Here is a 15,987-nt window from a genome sequence, read left to right as displayed (position 1 = left end):
CATTATTAAGCAAGATTCAGGAATTTAAAATGGGAAAAATACGCAAAATGTGTGATAATTAAGCAGGTATAAATTAGAGGATTGGAATTTTGTATTACAACCTTCAGCTTCTGAATTTCCTGAAGTTTGGAAGTGGAGTACAATACTCAATTGTTTCTGTTGTATGCCTTTATGCCAAGTGACCATGGACAAATATTTACCCCAAGCTTTTAATACACACACACTCATATAGGTACAGAAAAGAAGAAGAAGAATTGCATGTATATCAGGAAGCTAAGTGCATCCCCCCCCCCCCCCCCTTTTTCCTGCAGTTATCACGCATCTTGCTTATCTCAACCCAGCTTTATAAAGTAACTGCTTAAAATAACTTGCTATTACCCAATTGTTTTGTCCTGTAAGACCATAAGATATAGGAGAAGAATGAGACCAATCTGTCCATCAAGTCTTCTCCACCATTCGATGATGGCTGAGCTATTTTCCCTCTCAACCCCATTCTCCTGTCTTCACCCTGTAACCTATCAACCTCTGCTTTAAATTACCAAACGACTTGGCTGGCTGTGACAATGAATTCGACAGTTCACCACCCTCTGGCAAAAGAACTTCCTCCTCATCTCTGTTCTAAAGAGATGTCTTTCTGTTCTGAGGCTGTACCCTCTGATCCTAGACTCTCCCACTATTTGAAACATCCCCTGCAATTGCTTGACATGTCTTTGCAAATGTGTCCTCTGGTTGGAGAATCTCAGAACTAGGACCTTAAAATATAAGGAGGTGTCCAGCTAAGGTAGAGATGATGTGGACATGGTGGAGGATTACAAATACCTGGGGATACGAATTGACAATAAACTGGACTGGTCAAAGAACACTGAGGCTGTCTACAAGAAGGGTCAGAGCCATCTCTATTTTCTGAGGAGACTGAGGTCCTTTAACATCTGCCGGATGATGCTGAGGATGTTCTACAAGTCTGTGGTGGCCAGTGCTATCATGTTTGCTGTTGTGTGCTTGTGCAACAGGCTGAGGGTAGCAGACACCAACAGAATCAACAAACTCATTTGTAAGACCAGTGATGTTGTGGGGGTGGAACTGGACTCTCTGACAGTGGTGTCTGAAAAGAGGAAGCTGTCCAAGTTGCATGTCATCTTGGACTCCATAATGTACTGGTTAGGCACAGGAGTACATTCAGCCAGAGACTCATTGCACTGAGATGCAACACTGAGCGTCATAAGAAGTCATTCCTGCCTGTGGCCATCAAACTTTACAACTTCTCCCTCGGAGTGTCAGACACCCTGAGCCAATAGGCTGGTCCTGGACTTATTTCCACTTGGCATGATTAACTTATTATTATTTAATTATTTATGGTTTTATATTGCTATATTTCTACACTATTCTTGGCTGGTGCAGCTATAACAAAACCCAATTTCCCTTGGGATCAATAAAGTATGTCTCTCTGTCTGTCTGTCTGTCTTATGCAACTCCCGGAACTCTTTTGAAACTCAAAGTGTATTGGAAGCTGACCAACTGAAAATTTTCAATGAAAAGCCAACAGATTCTGGAAATGAGTAATAATAACAGGGTCGTAGTGGTAGGAGATTTTAATTTCCCAAATATTGATTGGCATCTCCCTAGAGCGAGGGGTTAGATGGGGTGGAGTTTGTTAGGTGTGTTCAGTAAGGTTTCTTGACACAATATGTAGATAAGCCTACAAGAGAAGAGGCAGTACTTGATCTGGTATTGGGAAATGAACCTGGTCAGGTGTCAGGTCTCTCAGTGGGAGAACATTTTGGAGATAGAGATCACAATTCTATCTCCTTTACCATAGATTTGTAGAGGGATAGGAACAGACAAGATAAGGAAATGTTTAATTGGAGTAAGGGGAAATATGAGGCTATCAGGCAGGAACTTGGAAGCATAAATTGGAAACAGATGTTCTCAGGGAAATGTACCGAAGAAATGTGGCAAATGTTCAGGGGATATTTGTGTGGGGTTCTGAATAGGTACGTTCCAATGAAACTTGGGAAGGATGGTAGGGTACAAGATCTGTGGTGCACAAAGGTTGTTGTAAATCTAGTCAAGAAGAAAAGAAGAGCTTACCAAAGGTTCAAAAAACTAGGCAATGATATGTATCTAGAAGATAATAAGGCTAGCAGGAAGGAGCTTAAGAATGAAATTAGGAGAGCGAAAAGGGGCCATGAGAAGGTCTTGGCGGACAGGACTAAGGAAAACCCAAAGGCGAACTAGAAGTATGTGAAGAGCAAGAGGATAAGACGCGAGAGAATTGGACCAATCAAGTGTGACAATGGAAAAGTGTGTATGGAACCAGACGAAATAGCAGAGGTACATAATGAATACCTTGCTTCAGTATTCACTACGGAAGAGGACCATGGTGATTGTAGGGATGACTTGCAGTGGACTGAAAAGCTTGAGAATATAGATATTAAGAAACAGGATGTGCTGGAGCTTTTGGAAAGCATCAAGTTGGATAAGTCACTGAGACCGGACAGAATGTACCCCAGGCTACTGTGGGAAGCGAGGGAGGAGATTGCTGAGCCTCTGGTGATTATCTTTGCATCATCAATTATGGTAGGAGATGTTATGGAGGATTGGAGGGTTGTGGATGTTGTTCCCTTATTCAAGAAAGGGAGTAGAGATAGCCCAGGAAATTATAGGCCAGTGAGTCTTACTTCGGTGGTTGGTAAGTTGATGGAGAACATCCTGAGAGGCAGGATTTATGAACATTTGGAGAGGCATAATATGATTAGGAATAGTCAGCATGGCTTTGTCAAAGGCAGGTCGTGTCTTATGAACCTGATTGAATTTTTCAAGGATGTGACTAAGCACATTGATGAAGGTAGAGCCGTAGATGTAGTGTATATGGATTTCAACAAGACATTTGATAAGGTACCCCATGGAAGGCATAGGATCCAGGGGGTCATTGCTTTGTGGATCCAGAACTGGCTTGCCCACAGAAGGCAAAGATTGGTTGTAGACCAGTCATATTCCGCATGGAGGCCGGTGACCAGTGGTGTGCCTCAGGGATCTGTTCTGGGATCCCTACTCTTTGTGATTTTTTATAAATGACCTGGATAAGGAAGTGGAGGGATGGGTTAGTGCATTTGCTGATGACACAAAGGTTGTGGATAGTGTGGAGTTTACAATGGGATACTGATAGGATGCAAAACTGGGCTGAGAAGTGGCAGATGAAGTTCAACCCAGATAAATGTGAGGTGGTTCATTTTGGTAGGTCAAATATGATGGCAGAATATAGTATTAATGGTAAGACTCTTGGCAGTGTGGAGTATCAGAGGGATCTTGGGGTCCAAGTCCATAGGACACTCAAAGCTGCTGCGCAGGTTGACTCTGTGGATAAGAAGGCAAAAGGTGCATTGGCCTTCATCAATTGTGGGATTGAGTTTAAGAGACAAGAGGTAATGTTGCAGCTATATAGGACCCTGGTCAGACCCCACTCGGAGTACTCTGCTCAGTTCTGGTCGCCTCATTATAGGAAGGATATGGAAACCATAGAAAGGCTGCAGAGGAGATTTACAAGGATGTTGCCTGGATTGGGGAGCCTGTCTTATGCGAATAAGTTGAGTGAACTTGGCCTTTTCTCCTTGAAGCGGCGGAGGATGAGAGGTGATTTGATAGAGGTAAACGAGGTAATGAGAGGCATTGATCGTGTGGATAGTCAGAGGCATTTTCCCCAGGGCTGAAATGGCTAGCATAAGAGGGCACAGTTTTAAGGTGCTTGGAAGAAGGTACAGAGGAGATGTCAGAGGTAAGTTTTTTTTTACTCAGAGAGCGGTGAGTGCGTGGAATGGGCTGCTGGCAGCAGCGGTGGAGGTGGAAACGACAGGGTCTTTTAAGAGACGCCTGGATGGCTACACGGAGCTTAGAAAAATAAGAGGGCTAAGGGTAAAGCCTAGATAGTTCTAAGGTAGGGACATGCTTGGCGCAGCTTTGATGGCAGAAGGACCTGTATTGTGCTGTACGTTTTCTATGTTTCCATGATTTTTTGATAACTTAGAGGCTAGCAGATATGTTGAAATGAGATCACAATCTGATCAGCCATGATTTTGTTGAATGGAGGAGCAAATTCAATCTTCTGCTCCTAACTTGTATATCTTTTATTTAAATATATACATATTACCTTTACCGTTGGTTCTCTGGGAGAACACTTGCTTGTTTATTAGGAGAGGTGTGCAATTGAGGTATATATACTTGTGAGAACGTACATGCATACCAGTGGCTAGTGTGCACTTTAGGGTCATCGTATTTTACTTCTCTTGACACAGGCAGTCACTTCAGAGATACAAACTACAAACAGCTTAAACCACCGGTTTTAAAATGACTGCAGTTCACAGATATGGAAGTTGAAGAGACACTGAAGATAAGAGGACAATCAGCAGTGAATTTCCATTCATAACCCCACCCAATGTTGTTGGTATCATTGTAACTCTGGAAATGAATGCAGCATATCACCGAATTTAGCCATTGCAATTCACTTCACACCATGCAAAAGCATAAGTTTTCAAACTTACAAGCAACAAAAACTTCCAAATATTTCAATTCGTTTCTCCAGGCATAAGCTAAACATCCCAATCACCTTACAGCACAACACTTCAATTATTTTGCACTTTTTTTAAAAAAAAAGTACTACAAAATACAAAAAAAAAATCACTTTTACTGAGGAAGTAATACCTTAAATGGCTCATATACTATGGTTAAAAGCAGTAAATTTGACTTGAGACATAAGCATGCCAAACCAGATGTTGTGCATTGTGAATAAAAGGATGAGCTCTGAACAGTTCATATATTATAATTGTTGATTATTATTATCACCAGATATTTCTCCGACTAATGCTGGAAGTTTAGATTGTATAGGGCACCTATAATCGCTTGCTTTGTTAAGTTATTCACTCCAGTGAGACTCAATAAAATGCCCTATAAAAGTAGCTAGTGCCGGTGATACATTTATTTTCCCAGATACAGGTACCTTCCCAGAATCTTCATGAATGAAAAATGCTGCATTACTCAAATCTTAAACAGCATGTTATTTCCTAAGGGTAATATTAATTCAAACCGCACAGCAGAGAAACTGTATAGAAACACCACTAACTTTTTGTTGTTGCAGAGATTCAAACTTCACTTATTTGCTGCCTTTGACAGAGAACATCCCATTGTTGTCAGCTAGTTATGGGAGGGTAGAACTTGCCAGCTCCATCACTAAACAGACTGGCACTCAGAGCCTGGGTATTCCAGGCAGACTCATCAAGGTATGTATTTTTTTTTTAAATTTCTGATCCATTTGCTGAGGATTCCTTAGCACTACCTTTAACATGGTGACCTTTGAACCATAATCATAAACACAAAGTTCAAGTGTCAAGCACCCTTTTCCAGGACTTTATTACTCTATGACAAGGACTGTAAAATCAGTCACAATGACAAAAGAAAGTAACAGCAGGACTGGGCCAATTGTCACCCCAACCCAAGCTCGCCCCTTCATTCAATATCACTGCTGCTGTCTATAAGGAGTTTGTATGCTCTCCCGGTGACTGTGTGGGTTTCCTCCCACCTTCCAAAGAAGTACAGGTTTGTAGATTAATTGGGATCATGGGTGTATTGGGTGGAGGGCCTGTTACCATACTGTGCCACAAAAAAAGAGGGTTGTATAATCATGAACAGCTGAAATAATGTGACCAATACTTCTGGAATTTAAAAGAACGAGGAGTCATCTTATTGAAACATACAAGATCCAAAGGGTGCATGATGACAATGGACTAAATTGAGCCTCAAACAATTATAAACAGGGGAAGGGAGGAGAGCAGCCATTTAACACAGGTATGTAGGAACTCCTTCTCCAGAGAGTGACAGTCCTTCGGATGCTCTTCCTCAAAGGGTTGCAGAGGCACTTGAGGGGAAGCTAGGTAAATGTTTGGAAATAAAAGGAGAACCAAAAGCCACCTGGAACTGACACAGGCGAGAAGTGGAGGCTTCGGACAGGTCAGCCATGATCAGAATCTATCAGCACAGGCCAGAAGAGATCAAATGGGAAGGAGTAGAGTTTAGGCCTTTGCATTGCTCTATAGCTAGTATTTCAAACTAACATTAGAATGGTCATAAAATGACATTACATATAATGAACTTTAATATTTATTCTATTCACCTGTTCATCTGCTGACCTGTTTGTTCGAGCAGCTACAAAGTTACAACACCTATGATCCTTGCCTTGTCACACCCTGCACTAGCTGAACAATTTTGCAGCAGCTTACTCTATAAAAATTGTACTAAACTTGTCCAAGTTCACTTAACATAGCACTGTGCTCCCAGCAAATGATTTTTTTTTGAGTAATGCACACAAAGTGCTGGAATAACTCAGCAGGTCAGGCAGCATCTATGGAGAGGAATAAACAGACAGTTTTGGGATGAAACCCTTCACCCGGACTGGGAAGGAAGGGGGCAGAATGCAGATTAAGAAGCTGCAGGGGGGAGAAGGAGTACGGTATAAGATGGCACATGATAGGTGAGGACAGGAGGAGGAGGGTAGATGAAGGAAGGCATGATACTACAATTGAAATGAACGTAATAGATCTCAAAGCTGATTATAAACCACACGCATAATGAGCACACAAGGACATTTCTGTCTCACAGTATCAGTTTGCACTGTGTTCAAAACCAAACGTAAAACCTTAACAAGACGGACAGTAACTCTATGAAAAATGTGCAATGATACTTTAAAACTGCAGTGAGAATTTTTCAATCCACACAATAGTTAATGAAGACCACGGCACACAGATGCTTTTTTACCCCACTGGCGGAGGGTGTGCCAGGCTTGTATGCACCACGTGGACATCCACTAATGCGAGTCGCCCACCACCGTCGCCGAGGGCTCTCAGCGGGTTGTGCCAGCTGGTCATCCTTCTGTTCATGGAGTTGCATGTGGAGATTGCACTGCTTCCCCATGAAGCCAGGCTTGCAGATGCACTGTCCTTCTTTGTCACACCGAGGTGACATGGAACCAACGGGACTGCACTGACACGACATGCAGACCTTCTTTTTGTGATCCCACCAACAGTTAGGCTTTACAGGCCACAGAATAAAATATCAGGAAAGAAAACACAAATATCAAGGCAAGAATCTAAGTTCAGGCAGGTAAGAATAATTTCCAATCCAGAGCTATGCTTCTGACAGATAAGAGAAGTTATAAGTTACAATAGTCTAAAAGATTTCAAAAGAACTTTAGACTCTTAATTCTGAATTCATTCAAAATTTAATAACTGCAGAATTGAAACAATCTCAGCTTTAATTTCCTTAATTTTAATTTCCTTATTTCTCTGATATAAAGGTAGAAAGACCTAACGTTTAATGTGGGGTCTTGATGAGAAATACACGTGTGCAAATTTTGGAGTGATGGTAAGCGTCACTTCACAAAGCACCGACCACATCAACACAAATTTAACTTTGCTTATTGCAACCTGTGCATCATCAGTACCCTGGGGAGCGGTGATTACTGGCTGGTCTTCTGAGTTTTGCGGCGTGCAGCTTTGTCATTCTGCTCCATTTACAGTTTGGAATGTGGGGAATCAGGGGGAACCCACAGTGAGGTTTACGAGTAACCTGCTAGATGCCCTTTCCTTTACCACTTTTTTCATGGGCTCCAAAACACAATTGTTTTGGAATTTTGTTCTGGAGATATGAAAAGACACAAGTAAACCAATACTTATGATAACGATAAGACCATAAGGCACTAGAGTTGCTAAAGCATGATAATACACTCCCAAACTTCTAAACTCCAAACCCCATGAAATTCCAATAAACTATTCACCTTCCAGCTGCACACAAACTTTTTGTGTTTATGAACATCATGAATTTCACACTAAAATTGCTTTATGAACATATAGTGTTATTGTGTAAATGCAGCTATGTGAGAAAGAGCGTATAATGTGGTGTGACTGATGACCAGCATATTATACAACTGCATTTCTCATCCTAGCAGAGATCTCAAATAAACATCACAACTGCATTAGGCCATTCGAGCCTGACCTGCCATAAATGGAATTATTGATCTGCTCCAGGCCTCAAATGCTCTCCTATGCCATGACCATGACACAATCTTTCAAAGCGTTATCTATCTCGCCTTTAAGTAACCCCAGTGATCTGCTCTTCACAACCTCCAATACAGAATTCCAGAAATACACTACACTGTGTGAGATAACATTTTTTACACTTCTCAGTTTTAAACTACGACCCCTCATACTCCCCTCAGTACTTTCACTGTAGTGTAAACATCTGCCATTCCCCCAAGATCATCACAATTATCCTTTATTTTAATAACCACCACCCCCGCCAAAATATACATAACTAACCTCTTTTCACCCACTTCTGTTGCAACAATCTTCTCATCTGTAAGCAGCCAAACAGATTTCTAGACTGCTTAAAATCCTTGGACAAGGGGACCAAACTTGTGCATCAGGTGCCCCAGCCACAATTATGGACAATTATAACACAACTTCCCTCTTTGAAGTTCCAACCCCCATTAAAGTCTAGTATACTATTTACCTTTCTAACTGCTTTCTGCAGATACACGATAACTTTTGAGTTCATGAACAAATGTACTTGGATCCCTCTCTACTCTGCTCATTTTCTCTTTCCATTACCCTGACCAACCCCCTCCCCCATATATAAACTGCAAGGGGAACATAGGAGTAAAAGAGGGGAAGTTATCTGATATCCCTGTCTGAGCCAGAATCATACTCAAGTAAGAATGTTTGTGACAATAGTGGATCAATCAACTGAGATGGGAAGCACACACGCTCTGGATCATTTTGCCCCCTCTCCTTGGACATTCATCTTCCCCTTCCTCTCACTTTGTAGTGGCCTTTATACATTAATAGTCGAGAACTCCCTCTATGTAGTCAGAGAAATTGCAAGAAAACTTAGTGCATTTCAAATCTAACTGATGAAGTACAGGGTTCATGACTACAGTCCAATGCATCTTCATGACCTAATCGCCTAATCCTAGCTGTGAAATCATTCTGCAAGATAATTAACTCCTTACACTCTTTACTTAAAATCAATAAATTAATTACATTTTCCTGCATTTATATTTAGAGTGTGTGCCAACATGAAGCCTTGCAATTTAGTAACTTCAGTTTTAAATAAATTTATGATATCTTCCAAAGGTAATGTACACTGTAACATGTTAAGGCATGGAGAGAAACATGAAAGGGACATTGACCTCAATAAACCATTTAAAGCAAGTTGCAGAGTGAACACTTTTAAGTATGTTGCAGCGTAATGTGAACACACTCAGTGTGCTCTTCAGTACTGTATTTAAAATGATCAGTTTTAAAAGAAAGTAAAAATGGAACCATCAAGAAATACATTCAATATTTTAAAGTATAGTAGCTAAATTTATGGGTTGGATTGGATTGAGATATAGCATGGAGTAGGCCCTTCCACACCATCCACACCCCATTCAACCCTAGCCTAATCATGGGACAACTTACAATAACCAAGGTACATCTTTGGACAGTGCGAGGAGACTGGACCCCCCAGCAGAAGTCCGCACAGTTATGGGGAGAATGTACAAACTCCTTAAGGGCAGCGGTGGGAATCGAACCCAGTTTGCTGGTACCGTAAAGCGTTCTGCTAACCACTACACTACCATTATAGATCTTGCTAAACCTTCTTATAATATAAAATACCAACAGTTTATATTATAATCAAATAGAAAAACAGTTAGGTTCAATGTTACTTTTCCATCTAAGCAATATCACCTTGGATTTTGTAAAGGAATACTTCTGCATCCTTTTCCATTGTTCATGTTCAATTTACACCGTTACCGGCTATCTCATTATTTTCTAACACCTATTTGAATTTTTTAATTAAGTAATTAATTTACACATTTTCTATTTTCTAAACTGATTTGATAAATTTAAAAAATGGTTTTGCCATTAGTGGTATTAATTTGTATTTCTGAGTAGAATAAGAGGAATATAACAATTGAATATAACATTTAAATTTAGAGAAGTGTGCTTACTATTAGGACCTTTTCATCTCACAGCTAAACAGACAGAATAATCAACAGGAAATGAATTTACCTTTTTTGAATATATGAGCTGAGAAACTTCAAGTCATTATTTGATAAAGTTCAAAGTACAAAGTAAATTTATTATCAAAGTACATACATGTTGCCATAGGCAACCCTGTGATTCATTTTCTTGCAGGCAAAATCTATAGAATAGTAACGATAAACGAATCAGTGAAAGACTACACAAATTTGGGTGTTCAACCAGTGTGCAAAAGACAACAAATTGTGCAAGTACAAAAAGAAAGAAGTAATAATAATGATAAATAAACAATAAATATCTGGAACATAACGTGAACAGTTCTTGGAAGTGAGTCTATCGGTTGTGGGAACATTTCAATGATGGGGTAAGTGAAGTTGTGTGCAGTTATCTCCTTTGGTTCAAGGACCTAACGGTTGAGGGGTAGTAACTGTTCCGGAACCTGGTGGTTTGAATCCTGAGGCTCCTGTGCCTTCTTTCTGATGGCAGCAGCAAGAAGAGAGCGTGGCCTGGGCAGTGGGGGGTCCTTGATGATGTTATATGTGCACACCAGTACAAAACAACTGATTCAATCTGCTTCTCTGATAAAATCCACAATTGGCTACACTAATGAAAAATTGAGATCAGCCACTTTCCACAAGGATATGGAATAATTCAACAGAGATAGTCATTATGAAACTGCAATCATGCACCCCAAGGGCATCCTGAAACTTTAGCAGAATCCTGGGACCAGTTGCCCATATGAATCTTGGCTAAAGTAATTATTTAGTTTGGCAAACACACATCAGGAAATAAGAGAAAAAAAAACTATTTGATCGAAAACAATCTGCTTTCTTAATCCTGAAGACAATTCTCCCTCTGAAACTAAAAGCAACTTAACAGATACATTGAGATCAAATTTGTTGGATTCATGCTTCTGACGAGGAGGGGCAATGAAACAAACCAAAGAGTAGTCTGGTTACAGTCACTGGCCTGAAATTATGCTGTCTGCTTTCAAATGACTTCTGGAAATCTGAGACTGACGAATTCATGTTATTTTTCACTCGGAAGTCAAAACTGCGAATTCAAATAAGGTCAAATGGTATTCGTGGACTTTGCATTTCATCTCAGTTGATTAAGTTTTCTTTGCTCTACCAGCTATGTATAATATAAATTGAGAAATGGCTTCCTTCTATTTTTAATTCAAAGCACTTTCCGCAGATCTATCGTTGCTAATTTAAGGCAATTACAAACACAATATTGATTTACAATTTGTGAAACTGAAGGAAACATAAGACATAATTGAAAAGATTGATTTGTTTTACCCAAACAAAGAAATAAAATTCTAAAGCAAGATAATAATTAAGGAACTGATTCCTCATACTGCAAATTTTAAATGTATTAACAGGGATATCTGCCGTGGTAGCGTAGCAGATGCTGGAAATCTAAGCAACAGACACAAAATGCTGGAGGAACTCAGCATCCATTGAAAAGAGGAAACAGTTGACATTTCAGGCCTGATGAAGGGTCTTGGCCCGAAATGTCGTTTGTTTACTCTTTTCCATTGATGCTTCCTGGCCTGCTGAGTTCCTCTGGCATTTTGTTCATGGCAGCATAGTGGTCAGTGCAACGCTATTACAGCCCAGGGGGCTGGAGTTTGGATTTCTATCCCAGCACCCTATGTAAGGAGTCTTTGTAAACCCTCCCCATGGAATGCATGGGTTATCTTTGGGTTGTGTCCCACAGTATAAAGACCCACCAGGTAGGTTAATTGATCATTGTAAATTATCCTGTAATTAGGTTTGAATCAAATCAGAGTTGCTGGGGAACATGGCTTAGAGCGCCAGAAGGGCCTGTTCCACACTGTACCTCTAAATAAGAGAAAATAAATACCTTTTGAATGTATGAAGTTGTTGAAAATAAAATGGCAAGTGGTTAACGTAAGGCTGATCAAGAACACATAAATTTATAAGTATGTTCACCTAGCTCTGCACAATACTTCTGCCATTCAATATAATCCTGGTTGATCTGTGCTTGTCTCAATTCCTTTTCTGTGCCAGTTCCCCATGTCCTTTAGTTCCTTGATTGCTCAGATATTTATATATCTCCACCTTAAATATATATTATGATTCACCCTCCATCTCCTTCATAGGGAGAGAGTTCTGGAGATTCAGTACCTTCCAAGATAAGAAACTTTAATTTCAGATTAAGGATGCACTTCATCAATGAAATCCAGCAATATTTGCACATTCAGGAAGAGGAGAGGAGATGTTGGAGTTGTTAAAATACATTAGGATGGACAAGTTCCCGGGGCCTGATGGAATATTCCCCAGGCTGCTCCAAGAGACGAGGGAAGAAATTGCTGAACCTCTGGCTAGGATCTTTATGTCCTCGTTGTCCACGGGAATGGTACCGGAGGATTGGAGGGAGGTGAATGCTGTCCCCTTGTTCAGAAAAAGTAGTAGGGATAGTCCAGGTAATTATAGACCAGTGAGCCTTACGTCTGTGGTGGGAAAGTTGTTGGAAAAGATTCTTAGAGATAGGATCTATGGGCATTTAGAGAACCATGGTCTGATCAGGGACAGTTGGCATTGCTTCGTGAAGGGCAGATCATGTTCAACAACCCTGTTAAAGTTCTTTGAGGAGGTGACCAGGCATATAGATGAGGGTAGTGCAGTGGATGTGATCTACATGGATTTTAGTAAGGCATTTGACAAGGTTCCACACAGTAGGCTTATTCAGAAATTCAGAAGGTATGGGTTCCAGGGATGTTTGGCCAGGTGGATTCAGAATTGGCTTGCCTGCAGAAGGCAGAGGGTCATGGTGGAGGGAGTATATTCGGATTGTAGGGTTGTGACTAGTGGTGTCCCACAAGGATCGGTTCTGAGACCTCTAATTTTCGTGATTTTTATTAACAACCTGGATGTGGGGGTAGAAAGGTGGGTTGTCAAGTTTTCAGACGACATAAAGGTTGGTGGTGTTGTGCATAGTGTAGATGATTGTTGAAGATTGTACAGAGACATTGATAGGATGCAGAAGTGGGCTGAGAAGTGGCAGATGGAGTTCAACCTAGAGAAGTGTGAGGTGGTACACTTTGGAAGGACAAAGCCCAAGGCAGAGTACAAAGTAAGTGGCAGGATACTTGGTAGTGTGGAGGAGCAGAGGGATCTGGGGGTACATGTCCACAGATTCCTGAAAGTTGCCTCACAGGTAGATAGGGTAGTTAAGAAAGCTTATGGGGTGTTAGCTTTCATAAGTTGAGGGATAGAGTTTAAGAGTCGCAAGGTAATGATGCAGCTCTATAAAACTCTGGTTAGGCCACACTTGGAGTACTGTGTCCAGTTCTGGTCGCCTCACTATAGGAAGGATGTGGAAGCATTGGAAAGGGTACAGAGGAGATTTACCAAGATGCTGCCTGGTTTAGAGAGTATGCATTATGATCAGAGATTAAGGGAGCTAGGGTTTTACTCTTTGGAGAGAAGGGGAATGAGAGGAGACATGATAGAGGTGTACAAGATATTAAGAAGAATAGACAGAGTGGACAGCCAGCACCTCTTCCCTAGGGCACCACTGCTCAGTACAAGAGGACATGGCTTTAAGGTAAGAAGAAGGAAGTTCAAGGGGGATATTAGAGGAAGATTTTTTACTCAGAGAGTGGTTGGTGCGTGGAACACAGTGCCTGAGTCAGTGGTGGAGGCTGATATACTAGTGAAATTTAAATGACTACTAGACAAGTAAATGGAGGAATTTAAGGTGGGGGGTTATATGGGAGGCAGGGTTTAAGGGTCGGCACAACATTGTGGGCCAAAGGGCCTGTACTGTGCTGTACTATTCTATGTTCTATGTTCAGCAGAGCCAACAAAACAGGCCTGGCTTTCTGCTGAATACCACCAATAGGAAAGAAGTAAAAGAGAGTTAGGAAAAGAATGAAGTTGTAAATATTATATCTTTATCTTTAGCCTTGGCCCTTAATTTGATTTAAACACAGATTATATAATGCAATCAGAGGGGTTCCGCACCAGTCAATTTAAGCGTTACAGTGCAAGTACAAATGTATACTAAATAGTCAGTAACTATTGATGCAGTTAAAAGGCCTAAAAATTACTGTGAGCAATTTCATACAGATGAATAACCACTTATATCGAAGTGTCTCTGTGCTATTTAGTAACATTCAATCATTCATCTGGTTAATTAAAATATCAGACAAAATGAACCTGAAACACATAATTTAACATTCAAACTATTCAGTATAATCTGAAACTGGGATTGCGCCATCTAGTGGCGACCTTGTTGAAGTGATCTTAGCTTCTCACTTGATCTGGGGAAAAGTACATATGTTGAGGATGGTTGGTTAGAGAGTGGAAGAGAAATTCAGACAGCACTCTGGCAGAAAGGAGGTGTGAAAATGCAAGACCCAGATTCCCAACAAAGAGGTCAATGAAGGAAAATTTCAAAATGGTCCTGTCCTGTATAGAGTGAATGTGGATTTTCCATTTTACCATCCATAAACTACATCTGCCTCTACCTTCTGGAGGTACCAGGCAACATTCTAGAATACAATACCATCTAGCTTCACGCAGCAGGGACCCCTTTCTGGAAGTCATGATTGCTTTGAACTGAATGTAGATCAAAATAGATGTTCTTCTCCAAGGTTATTGTTAACGAAGCAATGAAATTCCCAAATGAGTAGACTCTGCACTTTCTAGTTCATAGGTTTTTGGAAGGGACTGTTTCCTAATACTATGGAGAACCATTTCCAATGCTGGGTCATGGCACATATGGGACAAGTCAGTATCTTCAATCTTTCTACCAGTCCAGTCAGTGTGAGCCAGACCAGTTGGGTATTTCATTCTGAACCACATGCACAAAATCTTGTAGCATCGATAGAGGGGGAAATAAACAGATGATGTTTTGGGCCAAGACCCTTCATCCTGATGAAGGATTTCGGCCCAAAACATTGAATGTTTGTTCCCCTCCATAGATGCTGCCTGACTTGCTGAGTTCTTCCAGTATTTTGTGCATGCTGCTCAAGATTTCCACAATCTATAGAATTTTCCATGTTTGAGAAATATAGTCTATTTCTTTAACATTAACTTTGAAGAAGAACATATGTCTTGGTCTACCTTCAGTTCGAGAAAGGTATGAAATAATCCAAGAAACGGTCTTTAAAAAGGACTGAATTCTACAGTTAGTTTAGCAATACGTACCAAACAATGATCACAACGTCTTCCTGCAACATTGTGTTTGCACTGGCATTGTCCAGTCTGCTTGTCACAAAGCTCGGCAACTGATCCATTGGCGTGGCATTCACAGGCTGGAGGGAAACAAGAATTTCTTACAAAATGGGCCAACATTTAAAAGTTCAAGTTTATTGTCATTCAACCATTTACATGTATACCACCAAACACGACAACATTCCTCTGGACCACAGTATATGCAGCTCACACACAACACATAAACTAGTATTACCACAAATAAACTAACAATTAATAAGGTGCATTTATGACACTAGTTTAAAAGTAAACAGTAAAACGCTAATGGTGCCTATGTTACTCAGCTTTTCTGCTATCCAGCATCTCACTAGTGAGGTAAACTTGCAGTACTTAATATCCAGCAGTGTCTTACAATCTTAAGAAAGATATAAAGGACAAACAGTTACACCATTATTTGTCTGCAGTGAATGGGCACTCTCCAATCTTGCCCTGATAAAATTGCTTACCAGTAATTGCGTTCAATCAACAGAGTTCACACTTTGTATTTCCATAAGCAGAGCAAAGTTCAAATTTTATTGTATGGAGCCTTATAGTTATGCAGCTTGTATCAATGATGTCTCAAGGAGAAGGTCAGGACACATTAACAAATGAGCAGAGATAACATTGCCGGTCAGGTTATGTTGCAGCATTTGTGTCATTGGTTCATGGCATCACTCAGGAATGGATCTGGT

At 40.6% G+C, this 15,987-nt stretch overlaps 1 protein-coding gene across 2 annotated transcripts in view; it reads right to left on the bottom strand.

The window, feature by feature from the left end:
* The window catches only part of lama2 (laminin, alpha 2), a 364,685-nt gene that overhangs the window by 138,745 nt on the left and 209,953 nt on the right, over positions 1–15,987 (bottom strand). For both annotated transcript variants that reach the window (XM_059981534.1, XM_059981533.1), the window contains exon 20: positions 15,251–15,357. In XM_059981534.1, the coding sequence (XP_059837517.1) occupies positions 15,251–15,357 (107 nt within the window). The remainder of the gene's footprint in view (positions 1–15,250; positions 15,358–15,987) is intronic.

The sequence above is a fragment of the Hypanus sabinus genome, chromosome 10, assembly GCF_030144855.1.
Source record: "Hypanus sabinus isolate sHypSab1 chromosome 10, sHypSab1.hap1, whole genome shotgun sequence".
Classification (NCBI taxonomy): Eukaryota; Metazoa; Chordata; class Chondrichthyes; order Myliobatiformes; family Dasyatidae; genus Hypanus; species Hypanus sabinus.
This window is presented reverse-complemented; position numbering and strand designations above follow the sequence as displayed.